We start from the raw sequence: 16,325 nt of genomic DNA, 5'->3' as shown, positions 1-16,325 counted from the left end.
TTAATCATGAAATTCTGACTTTATATCTCACAGTTCTTTTTCTCAGAATCGCGAGATATCAACTCAATTGAGAGCTATAAAGTCAGAATTACGAGATATATGCTCTTCTGAGAAAAACAATAATTTCCCCTCACCATTGGACATTATAACACGCAATTGCAAGTTTATATCTCCCAATTCTGACTTTATAATTAGCAATTTTGACTTTATAACTAGCAATTGTGAGTTTATATCTCACAATTCTGAGAAAAAAAAAAGAGTCAACTGTGAGATATAAACTCACAATTTTGAGAGAAAAGTCAGAATTTAGACATAAAAAGTCGCAATTACTTTTTTCATTTTTAATTTCATGGCGGAAAGAAGCTTCCATAGTTGCAGCACCTCTATTCCCCTTCTGTCAGTAATGCTCTATTTAGTTCCTGTCTCTATGAAGCCCTTCCTTCTGAATAGCACAATGTGCTCTGATTGGTTGGCTGGACCAGTGTGTCGTGATCGGTCAACCGCTACAAGAGTGTTTGGGGAAACACTACTAACTCAACCACGCCCTGCCCCTTTATTTTGCGCATGTTTTGGGCAGGAATTATTTAAATGAGGAATATTGTGATGTGTTCGTTCCCGGAAGAAAACTCAAGACTACAATTGAGGCATTTCAGGGAGTTCAGAAACAGTGCGCACTGATAAAGATAAATTACTATTACTAATACCAATACATTACACACTAAAGAAAGCTGAACATGTAAAAAAGCATAATATGACCCCTTTAATAGCTCCTGTAGTTGCCTTTATCTGGGTATATGAAGATAGATTTTAACATTAAAAAATAAAGAATTTAGAACCAATAAATTGCAAAGTGCTCACGTTTGACTTTGAGGTAGGCAGACGCAGAGGGCGGAGTCATTAGACCATTGGTGGGTGTGCAGGTGTAATTCCCAGAATCCTCAGGTATAAGACCTGAAATGAGGAGGGTCCCATCCACTAGGATTTTTACCCGTGATTTCAGAACTCTGTAAACACAAACATGCGGCAAACAGAAGCAACATCAAAAGACACACAATAAATGATATTACTAATAAGTAGAATTAACCCTAATCAACTAACAAAAAAGTTGGAGGCTACTAAACAAATAAATAAATAAAAATTACATTTTTTATCATAATTATGTGAAAATAAAGCATCATTATACAATAATATCTGATAGTAGATGCTATGATGGTCCAAATCAAAATCTGTAATATATAATAATGTTATCCAAATTGCATATTAGCACTCTTGTTATCGTAGGTACTCACTCAATGTGAAACACGTTTTGGTCTTGTTTCCACCACTCATACGTGAGGTTAGAAGGATACGCTTCTGCTTGGCATTGCAGAATTGCATCCTGGGACATATTCATGGTGGTGTCCTCAGGGGGAATGATGATAATTGGAGGACCTGTTTGAAAGCAAAAGAATGCATAAAAGCATGCATGTGAGACTGAATGCATAAAATGTAATCAGCTTGGATTAATCTGGATTTGAGGAGGTTCTTTGTTCAGTTCAGGGCTGAGATTTAGGCTTGAGTGCCAAAATGCATTTTGTTAAAGCACTACCACCAAAAGAGGGCAGTGTTTGCTTGTTTAATTACACTATAGTTTGCCTGAATAGTCACTCTTAATTCTTATGCTGTGAAAAAAAACCGAATCAAATGTGAGATGTCTCAGGTTTTCAACCACATACAGTAGCATTATGTTGTCCAAAGATCAGAAGATGATATATGAAGAGACAAAATGCTAGCATCCACCTTGCAGTTGTGCTATCAACAGAAAGCCCTATTCTTTATCATCACGCAATCGAGGAACTTTCATTCATGTGTCATTGATGCATTTTATTTGCTTAATATTTATCATCTTTATTGGTGCACAACATCATGCATGCATTTAGGGCTGATAACCTCCAAATCTGATTTAAAAAGGCTATTGCATAGTAGAAAGATCATATTTTCTGAGCCAAATGGAAGTGGCAACAGTTCTTAATGTGAACCAAGCCTGCCTGTTGAAAACCATATGAAGCTGAGATTCAGATTATTCATTTTGCACACAAATCTAACTGCATCAAAGGCACCAATGTTCTCATACCAAATGCTGCTTAAGGTAAACGCTTAATACCCTGCAATCCTATTTACATGCTGCTGGGTTTCTTCGCCCACGTGGACAAGATGTGGTGTGTAACTGACCTTTGACCTGCAGCTGGGTGGTGTGGGTAAGGTTCCCTTCTGAATTGGATACGTGACACTTGTATATTCCTGCCGTTTCCCTGGTAACCTTGGTTAAAGACAAGGTTTCATTGAGTACCTGTTGGGGGAAATTAATGTTTAGGTGGTAAACAAGACAGTCAAAGATGAAAAATATGAACGGACCAAAGTGAACTCTACACTCAAGTTGACATGAAACATGATTCAAGATATCTGAGTAAAACAGGATATTCAATAAGGGTAAAAATGTAGAAATACAGATTTGATCAGCAACTGATGAAAAGTTGGTTGTATATCAGAATGAAGCTAAGTGGTTGGAGGGGAATAAGATTAAAAACATGTACATGAAAAGCAGACAGGGTTGATTTTGAATTCCTGCTGAATTTAAATTATCTTTATTAACTGTCAGTCAACTAACAATCAACTAAAAAGCTCTTTGTACCTGAATTGCTTCTTGTTTCTCAGCGGCACTGCCATCTTTTCTCCAGACGATGGTGGGTTTGGGGTTTCCATGAGCATCACAGTGGAGGGTGAGAGATTCACCCAACATGACCTCCAGAAAGGCAGGAGGAGTCTTTACGAACACTGGAGGAGCTAAAGCAGACATAAAAACCATCAAAACCATTATTTCATGGAAAAATAATAATAATAATAATAATAATAATATTTTCTCTAATATATATATATATATATTAAACAAATAATAACATAATTAAATTTAAATGTATTTATTTATTTGAAAATGAAACAAATAAATAAATATTAAATTAAATCAAATTAATCATTTATTTAAAATAATTATGTACTTCTTATGGAAGCTTGTTTCCACCACTGAATAATAAATTAAAAAGGTATAATTCATACCTTTTTTTACGGAAGAGGATTAGGGCCAAGCAATAATAAAAAAATAAAACCATCTCGAGATTAAAGTTGTTAAATTTCAAGAAAAATTTCGAAATAAAATGTTGAGAATAAACTAATTAAATTATGAGAAAAAAGTCATTAAATTACGAGAACAAATTCGTTAAATTACAAGAACAAATTAGTTAAAATATGAGAAAGAAGTCGTTAAATTACCAGAATAAATTTGTTAAATTATGAAAACAAATTCGTTAAATTACGAGAACAAATTCTTGACTTTTTTTAAACAACTTTTTTCTCATAATTTAATGACTTTATTCTCAACATTTTATCTCAACTTTTTTCTCGAAATTTAACAACTTTAATCTCGAGATGGTTTTATTTTTTTATTATTGCTTGGCCCTAATCCTCTTCTGTACAATTCTGACATTATAGCGTTCAATTGTGAGAAAAAAAGTCAGAATACTAAGATAAAAAGTCACAATTACCTTTTTTATTTTTTATTTAGTGGCGGAAACAAGCTTCCATAACTTCTGATATTGGCTTAATCAGGCAGACAATTCTAAAATCAGACAGATAAGATAACCAAAAAAATATTTTCTGATACTAATAAGGTCATCGATGTATAATAAAACACTTAAGGACCTAAAATCATTGCTTTACACTTGCTCACAGTAGTCTCTAACTTTCTCAAAGTGTAACATGAAATTAAGTAATAATGGACATTTGCAAGTGATGCAAAACATCTGAACACATCTTATTTCCCCATAACCCTGTCAACACAAAGACATGTTTTCCAGCACACTCATACAATGACAGCTTATAAAACCGCTGTAAGCTGACACTGTGCATATAATGGGCGTGAAACGAGCCGTGTTGGTGAGACTCGGGCTGTGAGGGAGTTTCTGTCTTCATTCTGATCACTCGCACATGCTACAGTAACATGATCAGATGCTAAAAGCCAGTCTCAGCACTTCACAGGATTCACACACCAGTGCTGAAGGAGTGTGTGTGTGTTTGGGTGTCAGACGAAGAGAGTGTGTGAGTTTTCAGAAGGCATGACAGTCGTTCTGAAGGTGTGAGACAGAAAGTTCAGTGTAAAAAGATTGTAAGCAACAGAAAGTGAAAAAGTCAAAGAGCTTGTGTAGTTTTGGATGAAAATGCAAAACATCATCTGCATCAAACACTGACGCAAGTGTCATGAAAAATGAGACCGGATTACGCAATTCTCTCTTATTCACCGCAACAAAGCCTTTTATATGAGCTGCAGATGCTGCTTTAATCAGAAGTTTAATCCTTTTTGTAGGAATATAAAACTGTCTGCTGCTTTATTAGACTGAATTCAAAACATAAGAGCACAATTATAAAATATACATTATCTTAAAGGATTAGTTCAATTCTGAATGAAAATTTCCTGATAATTTACTCACCATGTCATCAAAGATGTTTATGTCTTTCTTTCTTCAGTCAAAAAGAAATTAAGGATTCTGAGGAAAACATTCCAGGATTTTTCTCCATATAGTGGACTTCACTGGGGTTCAACGGGTTGAAGGTCAAAATTACAGATGCGCCACGCATTACATAATCACGTTGGAAATGTCACGCGTATTCTTTGTCTGGGATCATGTAGAGCTCTTTAAAGCTGCACTGAAACTGATATTTGGACCTTTAACCCGTTGAACCCCAGTGAAGTCCACTATATGGAGAAAAATCCTGGAATGTTTTCCTCAAAAACCTTAATTTCTTTTCAACTGAAGAAAGAAAGAGATAAACATCTTGGATGACATGGGGGTGAGTCAATTATCAGGAAATTTTCATTCTGACATGCAAAGGCATTATGCACATCTAAATAGAAAAAACGACTCAAACCATTTCTTATCCCACCTGAGATGGAAAGGAAGTTCCATGTGCCGTTCTGAAACTCATCTGAGGTTCTATCCAGCAGGAGAATCCGACATTCGAACCAGCCCTCATCCTCCAGAGTCAACTTATCCACGAGAAGAGAAGCGCCACGGCTCAATGACACACGACCTACCCCGAAAATCAAAGAGACAAGCAATTATTCATCAGTACTTCAGCGTGATTAAGAACACAAAACTGTTGTTCAAGCAGTAGAGCCAGGCAGCAACGCTGAGATCATGGGGTTGATTCCCAATGGATGCAATTTTAAGTTATTATTTTTTTTTCTTGGATAAAAGCTGCCTAATGCATAAATGGAAATGTAAAACTACTGCTGCCCAACACAAAGTACAGAAGCAGATGAGGTGGCTACCATTTAGTGCATATTCCAAAAACCACATGCATACCTGAAACCACCAGTGCAAACCATTACATCCAAATGGGACTATTTTAGCCCTGTTACTTCACAAGCCAATGAGGAATTTAATATGTTAATACTGAATTTAATACAGATGAGTGTCTAGAACTGGAAGTTACAGCTGTAAGTTCATTTACAACTTCGAAAAATCATTTTTTACAGTGCAGTTTTATAACATCAGTAAGAGAGAACATTGTTATTGTCTCCTTCTACTGAAAATTCCCACCCGCTTTGTCTCCATCAGGTGAAAATTATATGGCTAATCACTATTTTTAGAGATGCACCAATGTATCGGCTGCAGATATTAATCGGACGATTTTTGATCAATTTACAACCATCGGTATATCGGTAGCTGTATATTGCCCGGAAAGCTGCATCACAAGACAGCGCTCAAATAATGAATGAACTTTCGCTTCTTCTAATTCACCCAAAATTATATCAACATGTAAACATAGTCGGTTATATCTTCAATGAACGTAAACAGCTAAGAAACACAACTGTCACGATCACCGTCTGCTCCTGTCAGTTCCCGGACTACACTTCCCACAATCCTCCCTGTCAGTCACATGTTCACATCACACCAATCACCTGTTGCCACATCCACCCTAGCACACCACACAGATCACCACACCCAGCTGCTGCTCATTATCAGGACTATAAAGGACTTCCACTCACACCACCTCACCGCGAAGTATTGTTTAACATTCATGTTGCAATTTCTGAGCGTTTTTCCCTGTTTGCCTTTCTGTTCCCGACCTTGTCTGTTTCCCGTGTTGATTCTCTGCTGCTTGCCTTTGGACCCCTGGATTGTTTATTGTTTCCTGTTCTATGATCGATATCTGCCTGCCTTTTGACCTACCGCCTGTACCCTGACGTCGTCCCTGCCTGTCCTTTGCTGTTCCTGTTTGCCCCTGATTAACTCTGCCTGTACGACCATCCTCACTGTAAATAAACGCTGCACTTGGATCTCCTGCCTGAGCCTCCCATTCATGACAGAATACTTCGCCGCCACAGATCCAGCAGCTTCCGTGAGTGTTTCTATCACCGCCAAGATGAATCCATCTGCCCAGTTAATGGGTCTCCGTCAGGGAGACAGACCCATTGAGGATTATGTCATGGATTTTATCGAATTGGCACCATCAACTTGTTTCAGTGAGGACTGTTTAATGATATTTTTTCGCGGTGGATTATCGGACCCGCTCAGCTCCGTCATGCCACTACATGAGATTAACGGGACTTTAGAACAATATATCGAGCTGGCTTTGCAACTGAGCGGGTCTCCCTTTACTGTGGGTGTTGCTGAGGATTTCGACACCTCGCTAGTCATGTAATGGCCGCCGCGCCTATAGACACTCACAAAATGGCGGTTACTACCACAACAACATCAAGTCAATTCTCCGCTGATCACCCAGAGTCACGTCACCTCTCTAGATCAGTCAGGGAGCGGAGAGGACTGCGTTGCAGTGTGGCAGATCCGCCGATGACTTCAGCTCGAGCGGCTGGCATCCCTAAGCATCCACCAGCCGCTTCATTCTCAAGCCCGGTGGCCGCTTCGCTCTCAAGCCCGGTGGCCGCTTCGCACTCAAGTCAGCTGGCCGCTTCGCTCTCAAGCCCGGTGGCCACTACGCTCTCTAGCCAGCCGGCCGCTTCGCTCTCTAGCCAGCCGGCCGCTTCGCTCTCAAGCCCGGTGGCCACTACGCTCTCAAGCCAGCCGGCCGCTTCGCTCTCAAGCCAGCCGGCCGCTTCGCTCTCAAGTCAGCCGGCCGCTTCGCTCTCAAGCCCGGTGGCCGCTTCGCACTCAAGTCAGCTGGCCGCTTCGTTCTCAAGCCCGGCGGTCGCTTCGCACTTAAGCCAGGCGGCCGCTACGCTCTCAAGTTCGCCTGTTTCGACGCTCTCAAATTCGCCTATTTCAACGCACTCAAGTTCGCCGGTTGCTATGGACTCAAGCGCCGTGGACGCGCTGGACAAGATGGCTGCTTTGCCAGTGCCCACGGGCAAGATGGCCGCCCCTGCAGTGCTCAAGGATATGAGGGGCGTTCCAGCCATTGAGTCCGCTCCAGAACCCGCTTCAACCAGTAAGTCTGGAACACGTTCCAACCGGTGAACCATCGCCTCATCCTTGGAGGAGGAGGAGGAGGAGGAAGAGGAAGGCTCATTCTATTCTTCCCCTTCTTACACCCAAGCTCCTTGCTCTGCCGGCGCCACCTGTGCTTCTTGCCCTGCCGGCGCCACCTGTGCTTCTTGCCCTGCCGGCGCCACCAGTGCTTCTTGCCCTGCCGGCGCCACTCAGGAGTCTTGCCCTGACGGCTTCACCCACACGCCTGGCCCTGCCGGCACCACCCGAACTCCTTGCCCACGAACCTGCGAAGGGCCTCGCTGAAATCCCCAAGAACTTTTTGGGGGGGGGCAGTGTACCTGAGGGTGGGGAGCTTGTGGGTGGGGACCCTGCTCAACCATGGCCGTTAAGGGCCCCTGACCTACTATGGCCATCTATGGACTCTGAACCGCTGGGGTCAACTTTGGACTCTGACCCGCTGGGGTCACCTATGGACTCTGTCCTGCCGTGGCCGCCTGAGCCACCTGACCTGCCGTGGCCGCCTGAGCCACCTGACCTGCCGTGGCTGCCTGAGCCACCTGACCTGCCGTGGCTGCCCAAGGCCCCGGACCCGCCGTGGCTTCCTGACACCCCTGACCTGCCGTGGCTGCCTGAGCCATATGACCTGTCGTGGCAGCCCGAGCCACCGGATCCGCCGTGGCTGCCCGAGGCTCCTGACCCGCCGTGGCTGCCCGAGGCTCCTGACCCGCCGTGGCTGCCCGAGGCTCCTGACCCGCCGTGGCTGCCAGAGGCTCTGGACCCGCCGTGGCTACCCGAGGCTCCTGACCCTCCGTGGTTGCCCAAGTTCCTAGAACCTGCATTGGAGATCCGTTCCCGGCTACCAGTAGATCTCCAATGCACCCACCCCCCTAGCTGTTCCGTTTACGCCACGAGGACGCGCCTTACGGGAGGGGGGCATTATGTCACGATCACCGTCTGCTCCTGTCAGTTCCCGGACTACACTTCCCACAATCCTCCCTGTCAGTCACATGTTCACATCACACCAATCACCTGTTGCCACATCCACCCTAGCACACCACACAGATCACCACACCCAGCTGCTGCTCATTATCAGGACTATAAAGGACTTCCACTCACACCACCTCACCGCGAAGTATTGTTTAACATTCATGTTGCAATTTCTGAGCGTTTTTCCCTGTTTGCCTTTCTGTTCCCGACCTTCTCTGTTTCCCGTGTTGATTCTCTGCTGCTTGCCTTTGGACCCCTGGATTGGATTGTTTCCTGTTCTATGATCGATATCTGCCTGCCTTTTGACCTACCGCCTGTACCCTGACGTCGTCCCTGCCTGTCCTTTGCTGTTCCTGTTTGCCCCTGATTAACTCTGCCTGTACGACCATCCTCACTGTAAATAAACGCTGCACTTGGATCTCCTGCCTGAGCCTCCCATTCATGACAGAATACTTCGCCGCCACAGATCCAGCAGCTTCCGTGAGTGTTTCTATCACCGCCAAGATGAATCCATCTGCCCAGTTAATGGGTCTCCGTCAGGGAGACAGACCCATTGAGGATTATGTCATGGATTTTATCGAATTGGCACCATCAACTTGTTTCAGTGAGGACTGTTTAATGATATTTTTTCGCGGTGGATTATCGGACCCGCTCAGCTCCGTCATGCCACTACATGAGATTAACGGGACTTTAGAACAATATATCGAGCTGGCTTTGCAACTGAGCGGGTCTCCCTTTACTGTGGGTGTTGCTGAGGATTTCGACACCTCGCTAGTCATGTAATGGCCGCCGCGCCTATAGACACTCACAAAATGGCGGTTACTACCACAACAACATCAAGTCAATTCTCCGCTGATCACCCAGAGTCACGTCACCTCTCTAGATCAGTCAGGGAGCGGAGAGGACTGCGTTGCAGTGTGGCAGATCCGCCGATGACTTCAGCTCGAGCGGCTGGCATCCCTAAGCATCCACCAGCCGCTTCATTCTCAAGCCCGGTGGCCGCTTCGCTCTCAAGCCCGGTGGCCGCTTCGCACTCAAGTCAGCTGGCCGCTTCGCTCTCAAGCCCGGTGGCCACTACGCTCTCTAGCCAGCCGGCCGCTTCGCTCTCTAGCCAGCCGGCCGCTTCGCTCTCAAGCCCGGTGGCCACTACGCTCTCAAGCCAGCCGGCCGCTTCGCTCTCAAGCCAGCCGGCCGCTTCGCTCTGTCAGTCACATGTTCACATCACACCAATCACCTGTTGCCACATCCACCCTAGCACACCACACAGATCACCACACCCAGCTGCTGCTCATTATCAGGACTATAAAGGACTTCCACTCACACCACCTCACCGCGAAGTATTGTTTAACATTCATGTTGCAATTTCTGAGCGTTTTTCCCTGTTTGCCTTTCTGTTCCCGACCTTGTCTGTTTCCCGTGTTGATTCTCTGCTGCTTGCCTTTGGACCCCTGGATTGGATTGTTTCCTGTTCTATGATCGATATCTGCCTGCCTTTTGACCTACCGCCTGTACCCTGACGTCGTCCCTGCCTGTCCTTTGCTGTTCCTGTTTGCCCCTGATTAACTCTGCCTGTACGACCATCCTCACTGTAAATAAACGCTGCACTTGGATCTCCTGCCTGAGCCTCCCATTCATGACAACAACGCATGTGTAACAGTGTATTGCATCCATGCAGCCCTTAAAGTGACAGCAGCCTAATATTCCTGCTGCACTGCGTTTTAATGTTAATCAAACAGCAAATCACAAAATCAATCGCTCAATACTCTTGACAAAATAACCTTTGTAACTTTAATAAGGATTTTAAATTATAGAGTGAAGAATATGCAGTCATTTTACATTTGTTTACTTTATTGCCGTACCTGAAAACTACTGTTAAACCAAGCTAAAAAGCACTGTTTATTTAATATATATCTTTGTTCTGTTTTATTTATGTATGTATGTTGGCCTGCTGAATGTTAAATGGATCCAATCCATGTTCATTAGAAATGATTTGATGATGCAGCAATAAACTAACTAGTATAACATGCACTTTTTTTTTTAACTTTGTTAATTTAAAACATGATCAAAACACTATTTTAATGATAAAACTTCAAAAAAGAGAGCAAGTGACAAATATCAGTATCGGCCAATAATTTTTTTGTTAAAATCAGTATCAGCCCAAAACAATCCTATTCGTTCATCCCTAACTATTATACATAAAAGTAACAGTAATTTTCATGCTATATAATTGATTATTGCAATGCACAACTCATAGACAAATAAAAAAATGCTTCAGCTCAGAGTAAAAGCACCACCTGTTTTTGTTTACAGCACAGGCACATGGAAACATGTGGAAAGAGCAACTCAACTCGATGGAAATCTGAACATCTCTCTGCATGATGTAACATGGTCAGCTATTTTCCTCATATCCACAGACTCAAAACAAAACCACACTAGCTAAAGAGTTATTGAAATGTGATATAAAAGGAGCACACAAATCGCTTTCAAAGCACTACAAACAGTTTTACTCTACTGCTCTTTGAAAGGTGATATGCGTGTCGTCTGGTTATTGGAATCTGGTTCATCAACCTCAACCTCCCCTACTATTTTAATTCTGCTTTTCTTTTCTAAATTCCAGGGTTGTAAATGATGACACGCTGATAACGCAGTGGATGCCGGCTGTGAGTGTGTGTTTCCGCTTTGCTGGAAGCAGCCGTTGGAGTTTGACTGTAAGCCAAGATCCTCAGTGATGGGACAAGCTCCCTGCGTAGAGTATGAAAATCATACCATGACACTTTAATGCAGAATAGTTACGGCTGAGGAATTCTAATCCAAACACACCTGGAGTCTGACATCCCGCTGAACCCTTCAGTGAGGTGTGCAGGTGTGCCAGCATTTGATTTGTACTTCCATACTTCAGTCAAGCATCACAACCCCTAAATTCACAACCACTAAACTTCAGTGTGTACAGTAACTCTTCTCACACCAGTTGTGCTGATGACATGAATATCCCTTAGACAAAGTAACAATCCAGTTAATATCTGTTTCTCAGTCTACTACAATCTATTCTTTAGCCAATAGGAAGCATCCCATTCTGACCATGTGTGGCATGCAGCAGTAATTGAAAGTTATCTATGAAAGTGCAGAACTGAAGGCCTGTTCTAACAAGTCTGTGTTATTATAAGATCTCTTTATGTTTTATTAAACATGCTGTGATATTCTCTACTTGATATGCCTATTCATCAAAATTAGAGTTTCTATAAGAAAGAAAAAAACACAAATGAGATATATTTTAAGGGGACCTATAATGCCCCTTTCACAAGATGTAATATAAGTCCTTGGTGTCCCCAGAATGTGTCTGTGAAGTTTCAGCTCAAAATACCCCACAGATCATTTATTACAGCTTGTCAAATTTGTCCCTATTTGGGTGTGAGCAAAAACCCGCTATTTTTGTGTGTGTCCCTTTAAATGCAAATGAGCTGCTGCTCCCGGCCCCTTTTCCAGAAGAGGGCGGAGCTTTAACAGCTCAACAACAACAAAGCTGGAGAATCTCACGCAGCCAAAATGAGGATTGTCAGTAACGGTGTTCAGCCTTACATTGTTCAAACCGGAGTCGACACTGATGGAGAGACTCAGGAAGAAGTTACAACTTTTAGAATGAAACTGGACGTTTCTGAATGGTTAGTGGATACATTTATGTAGTTGCTGTGGAGTTGATTCAACTCATCCACTAGCATGTGCCGTCATGTTAATCTTTTGGGAAAATCCAGCATTGAATTGACCCTCGTTTGTGAAGCAGTCCGGCGTAAAATGACGGCATGACAACAACACTCTACTACAACAACTCTTCCTCTTCTCTAAAGCAGCCCAACATGGACTCACCCCCTTTGTTGTGTGATCTCGGGGGTGGGGTTTATGTAAATTTTGGGGTTCATGATGTCACAAACCCAGAAAGAACTTCATTGTAGTTCCTAATAGCCGTTTGTTGTAGTCCTTAAACAATGAATTAAATATCTCCCATTGATTTGAACTTTGAGCGTTGTAACTTTGCAGATGTTGTTTACGCTCAAACAGCAACATTACACACTAACTAAAGTTAAAAAAGTGAAATCATAATCAAACACCCCTTTAATATCTGATTTGTTTCCATACAATATTGAGATTAAAAGGCTAAAGTCTGCAATCAAAAGTCAAAGATTTCAGTATGATCTGAGCTGCTATCCACATTTATTTTAGCTCTTTACTGTTACTGTATGACAACTACTGGCCTAAAATAAAATAATAAAATAGACAAAATGACAAATAAATAAAAATAGCACAAATAAAAGGAATTTTAGGAGAAACAAGTTGATACTTCAAGGAAGAAATAGACTACTGTTCAAAAGTTTGGGGTTGGTAAGATTTTCAAATGTTTTTCAAAGAAGTTTCTTATGCTCACCAAGGCTGCATTTATTCGATCTTTTGTATTGTAAAATGTAATTTATTCCTGTGATCAAATCTGAATTTTCAGCATCATTACTCCAGTCTTCAGTGTCACATGATCATTCAGAAATCATTCTAATATGATGATTTGCTGCTCAAGAAACATTTATAATTATTATCAATGTTGAAAACAGTTGTGCTGCTTCATATTTTTTTGTGAAAAGTGATGCATTTTTCCAGGATTCTTTTGAAATTCTTGTTCAATTTCTTGCATCCTTGCTGTATAAATTTCTTCAAAAAAACCTTTTGAACAGTAGTGTAACTGAGACTCAAAAAAAAGAGCAAACTCTGAGCAATAACAAAAGCAATCCTGACTACTAAACATAGGGTCATTTCCTCAGCAGGTGATGGCTCCATTGAACAGGAACAGTATAACAATCAATCAAGCAAAATTCACAGCCTGAGGGGTTATTTTTCAAACCCACCACACAATATAAACAACCAACTATGACTAACAATTAAGCCTGGTCTAATCTCAGAGCTGCTGCTGTGGGAAGTGTTTGAGATTCTGCATAGATAATAATTGACTGATCTCATCCTTCAGAAGCGTCCTTTTTACAGAGCAGCAGCCGGCGTGTGTTTACTGTCATTAAAAGGTTCCTCTGATCCAGGGTCAGAGGGGGAGGGTGATTATTAAAGCAGGAGAGAGGGGAAAACAGGGCGTATATGACAGCAGGTGTGGTGGATGTTCCACAAATATATGTATCTTCCTGCAATGTCCAGTTCCTTTGGCTGAATATGGAACTATTGAAAATAGTTCACAAAAAAGCACAAAATGGACTAGCATACAGTCAATTAAACATTGAACAAGTTTATATGTGCACACACACACAAAGACAACCACACACTGATTGTGTGATTATCAACGCTCACCACACATGACGTGTAAGAAAAGTGGAATGCTGCTATTGGACACTGACCACTTTCCCGCCACGGAGTGTTTGTCCATCAATGAGAACAGAATGGAATGCCCCCCTCTTAATTCTCTCAGGTTGCCATAGCGATGAAAACATGGGGTGGGAGTTTGGATTTGAATTCAGTTGCTGTAGAAACCCAATGGGGCAAAAACACAGGGAGGGAGGGAGGGGCAGGTCACGAGGAAACGTTTGTGCCAATGATTTTGAAAAATTACATGTAGGTTTGGAGGGGAAAAAAAAGAAAAACGTTTTGATTGAAGTGGATAAAAGGGTCGAGAATCGGGTGAGACTGAATTACAGAAAAAGAGAGTGAGAGAGGGGGAAAAAAAGTGTTTTTATTTAAACTGAGACAATAGCTCTGACTGAGTGACAGATGCAGGTCTGTTTGGGTTAAATGTTTAAATGGCTTCATATCCACAGGCCTTTGAAAAAGCAAAACACAGTGGACACATGACCAAAATAATAAGTGTACAAAATCTAATGCAATTAGACCCACTGTTATGATGTCATGGAGAAAATCACCTGCTCATTCAGACAAACATTACACATCTCCACAGGAATGGGCTCTTAATGACCCCACAGGGCAAGTTATTGATGAACAAAAATTGAATTAGTGTTGCAAGTGCATAACATGAATTCCAAAGAAGGTCCTTCTGGATCAATAACAAACCCTCAACAGCCAATGAGCACTCGGTGACCCTTGACCTCCACCAACCCCATAATTTTCCTCCAGACGTGTCCATCATTGCGCACGGGTCAATACTGATATGATCGTCGGTCACTGGGATCCCTGCGACCAATCAGAGTCTGCGGATTCCAGACATGCAGGGACAATGTAAAATGCAGCCAAGAGCTTCATTTTCTCGCATCTTCCTGTCCTGGATGTTTTTAACCCTGTAAAGCTACTGTATCATATTTCATACACAAAGGCCTCTAAATTATCAACATGATCAAAGCTTTGTTGTAAAACCTGTTGCACGCAATCTACTAGGCCTTTTAGTATAATTGCAAAAACATACACTTTCAGGTTGTGGTACATGTGGGTTTTGGCAATATAAATCTGCATCAAATTGCATTTTTTTGCTCAGTTTGAGCCTCTGAATAAAATAGAGGTGTATGAGCTTCATATTCTCATTACAGCATACTATATGAGCCATAAAAGCCTGGTGTATTAAATTTGATACTCAACAAAAAACACATGCAATCTTAAGTAAAAAGAAATAAGTTCAATAAACTCATGCATTTTCAAACAAATTGTTTTTCCTGACAATTATTTCATAAGTCAGGCTTTACATGGTAAATGATTTTACAGCTTGATTTACATTTACAGAGATCTTCATTTCTGACCAGTGTTGCGAAGTCCGCGGTCCGCGGATACTCCAACACCCCCACAACACACCCCAGACATACAAATTTAGTGGAGAATTTAGCCAGCCGATTGAGAAAATCACATTGGGCTACTTTTGACTTGCCATTACTGCACAGACCTGGCAACCCTGTTTCTGACATCCTGTCCTGCCATGCATTTTTCTTTTCAGCCATTCCTCTTTTGTCGTATATTTTGTCGTTTCTCTTATTGTCGTTTATATCATTATATTCCTTAAAGGATTAGTTCACTTCAGAATTAAAATTTCCTGATAATTTACTCACCCCCATGTCATCCAAGATGTTCATGTCTTTCTTTCTTCAGTTGAAAAGAAATGAAGGTTTTTGAGGAAAATATTACAGGATTTTTCTCCATATTGTGGACTTCCAGTTACCAATGGGTTGAAGGTCCAAAATGCAGCTTCAAAGAGCTCTACATGATCCCAGCCGAGGAATAAGGGTCTTATCTAGCAAAACGATCTATCATTGTCTAAATAAATAAATGAATAAAAATGATACACTTTTTAACCACAAATGCTCATTTTGCACTGCTCTGCGATGCGCCACACGTTACGTAATCACGTTGGAAAGGTCACGTGTGACGTAGGAGGAAGTACCGTGTCTACAAAGTGACAAAGACTAAGTCAAACGGCCTTTACAAAAAAAGGTAAAACAACGGTGTCAGACAATTCTGAAGTTGGAGGAGAAAATGAAATCGAGTTTTTGCCCTATCGTGGTACTTCCATCTAAGTCACACGTGACCTTTCCAACATGATTATGCATTGTGTGGTGCATCGCAGAGCAATGAAAGATGAGCATTTGTAGTTATTTTTTTAGAAAATGACTGATTGTTTCGCTAGATACGACTCTTATTCCTCATCTGGGATCATGTAGAGCTCTTTGAAGCTGCACTGAAACTGACATTTGGACCTTCAACCCGTTGAACCCCAGTGAAGTCCACTATATGGAGAAAAATCCTGGAATGTTTTCCTCAAAAACCTTAATTTCTTTTCGACTGAAGAAAGAAAGACATAAACATCTTGAATTACGTAGGGATGAGTAAATTATCAGGAATTGATAATCCTTTAAGTGACTTGTTTTACTTTAAAAA

At 41.8% G+C, this 16,325-nt stretch overlaps 1 protein-coding gene across 1 annotated transcript in view; it reads right to left on the bottom strand.

Annotated features, from left to right (window-relative positions):
* Positions 1 to 16,325, bottom strand: part of igsf9b (immunoglobulin superfamily, member 9b) — a 54,319-nt gene that overhangs the window by 8,842 nt on the left and 29,152 nt on the right. The window contains exons 4-8 of the mRNA XM_067393488.1: positions 4,975 to 5,121; positions 2,672 to 2,823; positions 2,212 to 2,329; positions 1,290 to 1,431; positions 859 to 1,004 (exon numbers count right to left, since the gene is read on the bottom strand). Of these exons, the coding sequence (XP_067249589.1) occupies positions 859 to 1,004; positions 1,290 to 1,431; positions 2,212 to 2,329; positions 2,672 to 2,823; positions 4,975 to 5,121 (705 nt within the window). The remainder of the gene's footprint in view (positions 1 to 858; positions 1,005 to 1,289; positions 1,432 to 2,211; positions 2,330 to 2,671; positions 2,824 to 4,974; positions 5,122 to 16,325) is intronic.

This window comes from Chanodichthys erythropterus, chromosome 9 (assembly GCF_024489055.1).
Source record: "Chanodichthys erythropterus isolate Z2021 chromosome 9, ASM2448905v1, whole genome shotgun sequence".
NCBI classification, from domain to species: domain Eukaryota; kingdom Metazoa; phylum Chordata; class Actinopteri; order Cypriniformes; family Xenocyprididae; genus Chanodichthys; species Chanodichthys erythropterus.
This window is presented reverse-complemented; position numbering and strand designations above follow the sequence as displayed.